Source organism: Aphanomyces astaci, assembly GCF_000520075.1.
Source record: "Aphanomyces astaci strain APO3 unplaced genomic scaffold supercont1.74, whole genome shotgun sequence".
Lineage (NCBI taxonomy): Eukaryota > Oomycota > Saprolegniomycetes > Saprolegniales > Verrucalvaceae > Aphanomyces > Aphanomyces astaci.
The window spans coordinates 89,305-92,289 of NW_009798337.1; the positions used below are offsets into that span (position 1 = coordinate 89,305).

The 2,985-nt window shown below is 47.7% G+C and overlaps 2 protein-coding genes across 2 annotated transcripts; one reads left to right on the top strand and one right to left on the bottom strand.

Annotated features, from left to right (window-relative positions):
- Positions 1 to 55: 55 nt before the first annotated feature.
- H257_15728 (hypothetical protein) lies at positions 56 to 766 on the top strand (the record flags this gene model as incomplete). The annotated part of the gene is made up of 2 exons (XM_009843921.1): positions 56 to 218; positions 339 to 766. 2 exons carry the CDS (start codon positions 56 to 58, stop codon positions 764 to 766), a joined length of 591 nt encoding a protein of 196 aa, XP_009842223.1.
- Positions 767 to 1,957: 1,191 nt separating this feature from the next.
- On the bottom strand, positions 1,958 to 2,593 carry H257_15729 (hypothetical protein; the record flags this gene model as incomplete). The annotated part of the gene is made up of 1 exon (XM_009843922.1): positions 1,958 to 2,593. The coding sequence occupies one exon, from the start codon at positions 2,591 to 2,593 to the stop codon at positions 1,958 to 1,960; it is 636 nt and encodes a 211-aa protein (XP_009842224.1).
- Positions 2,594 to 2,985: the final 392 nt, after the last annotated feature.

Consider the following 2,985-nt stretch of genomic DNA (forward strand, 5'->3'; position numbering starts at 1 on the left):
GACCGCCATCGCTTCAAGACGTTTCAAGACGACACCTGGGGCCGGAGGAGCAATCATGGCGGCGACGGCAACAAGCATGATAGGGCTGAATGTGATGTCAACAGTGAGCGTGGCGACGGCAGCGATTCCGACCGCGGACATGTTGGCGACTTTGAAGGTGGGGTGTGTGAAGAAGACAGTGACTTTGCAGTCGACTCGTCTGGATCGAGTGCGGAAGGGTCGTCTGTGGACTAAACTGTGAGCACAGTGCGCGTCAACTTTCCTCAGTTCAACTGTTCCAGGTATGTCCAGAATGGTGTCATACAAAGGCTTACTAAGTTGCATGCATGAATGTGTAGCACTCCTAACGTCTGAAGCACTGGCGCATGAATTTACCCAGAGCCATGTTCACGCCGCCTTACACCCCATACCTGGAGAAGTAGTACTTGTTGCCGCTCAGCTGCTTGAAGACAACACCAACTACCAACAAGTATGGCACTCAAGAGCAGATGGACGAAGACTGCGCGGCATCGTATTCAACTCAAGCGAGTACAACGTTTGTTTTGGCAACGCCGACGCCCTGCCCGTTACGACGTCACGAACCAAGACGTACATGAAGTCCCTCCAAGGTCACATTCCTCACGACGAGAAGGCGGTGAATATCAAGATCAAGTACTTGTCCATGTACTTCGTCGAAATCAACGAGTCGATCGATATTGAGCCCTGCAATGAGAGTCCACTCCGGACCGAACAAGAGGTAAGTGACGATGTATCGGCTGATTTCTAATGTTCCACTTAGATTAAGCCACTAGCGCAAAAGTACCACTGTCAGTGCAAGGGATATTACATACCCCTAGTAAACCCCAAAGTATATTTACTAATAGTAGTAAATACTACTACGTAGTACTCCGAGGTTCTGTAATCCAACTTGTAGTGTTGAAAGGAATCATCACTATTAATAGCTAACGTTACATGTATACTACGAAGTACTACGTAATAACTACTAGTATTAATACTACGAAGTAACTACTAGTATTAATACTACGTAGTACTATTAATAATAATACGAGTACTACTCCAGAGTACTTAGTACTTAGTAGTAGTAGTAGTAGTAGTAGTAGTTTAGCTGTACTCAGCATTGGCATTTTAGAAACCATATGATTTTATTTGCTCGGAAATTCACCAATGACTAACACATGTTCTTGTGCCTATTAAGTACGCTCGGAAAGTGTCTCTCTGGACTATTTTGCTCGAAATCGATCCATTCCAAGGCGTGCTCGAAAATGCTCCATCGTTTGCTCGAAAAAAATGCGCACCCGGCCACATATCAGATCGTTTTGTGTATTATCCGAAGCTTACCGCGTTGCATTGGTGTCAACGACTCTAACATGAGCCATCCTTTTGCAGTGGGTCGTTGATTCCATTTGCACGAGCAACGGACTTCCAGGATTGTTCGGCGTCATGTGCTGCAACCACACTTCTCTTGGCCGAGAGTGGAGCTCGCTTGTAGGGGCCACGGCGGGGTGCATGCATAGCATGTTAGCGGTGGATCGTTCTATACAGAGAGCTTTGTGGTGCAGCGATGGCCACTTCCATCGAGCTCAAATTCTAGAATGCGTCGATCGTTCATGATTCTCAGCTCGAAGTATATTGTTTAGGTGAATTTAATTTTCAAAAGGTGATATTACCATAAATTGTGGCAATGGATGTTCATTCAAAGATTGTTCGACACATAAGATGCCGATTACAAGTCAATACCAACACTGACGGCCACCCCCCCCAGAACTACAAAATTGGACGTCATAGTAGGGCTTCCTCTTTTGCCCCGACCACCCCCGTGAAAAGAGGACCTACGAAGTCGGCCGATTTAAGTCCGGCCGTTTGATCCTTGAACGAAATAATCGCACATTCCTTTCAGCCGGAAACAGATCTTATCCACAACATGCACTTACAAGCGAAATAACAATCAATCATCGGGTTATAGCTTTGCCACAAACGACATGAGCTCCTCCATGCCTGCAGCCTTGACGCCATGGCCATGGCACATGGGCACACCGTCGACTCCGCACTCCTGCCCCACGATATCTTTCGACGGCGAAGTTGCTGGTGCCACGACCACGTACTTGAAGTCGTGGTATTGGAGGTTTGGATTGTCACTGACTGCGTTGTGAATTTCTTGCATTTTGGCCCAATCCAGATCGCGGTTTTCGTCCAACGTCATTTTGAGGTAGTAGATGACGCTGTCCACCACTGGAAGCGGCAGGTAGGTTGGGTACCAGTACATGGACTCAGTCGTGTCGATCGCAAGGAATTTCAAGCTGTCGTCCCAAGTCATGTGGCCCGTGGTCACAGGCAACGTCGTTGGCACTGTCACCACTTCCGAACCAAATAAGTGGTTCACCGTGATGCTGAGTTGCAGCAAGCCGATGTGAGCTAGCTTGTGCACCATGGCTTCGAAAACACTTTCGTGCAGGGAGCCATTGCAGCTGCGCTCAGCAAAATGGAGTGCCGTCACAAATGTCGCCAACTGCGCGGTGGCGGCAAGGCGCTTGAGGACAACGGAAGAGGCTACGACGTACATCCACATGGGGTTCAAGTAGTTCTTGGGGGTCATGTAATTGTCGGGAGACCCCGTTTTTATCACACACTAAATAACGAAATGCACACAAACTTTCACGAAAACCACATAGAAAACACATGGGCTTCCAGCACCAGTATTCGTTGGGGATGATCCCAAGGGAGTATTATCATGTGTTTGTTTACGATACTGGCGTGTCATCAGGTACCCGTATGGTCAGTCACACACATGGTTAATTGAGTTTTGGGGCTCTGAGTAACTGTACAGTACCGGTAAGTTCAAAGATATAGTACTACTATGGACTGATAGTACTACTAGAATTAATGTGCACTGAATTCTCAGTGTAATTTAACACGAATCGACGCCAGCACCAACCACTACATTGACGACCACCACACTTGTCAATGTAGTGGCTGGGGGGGGGGGGG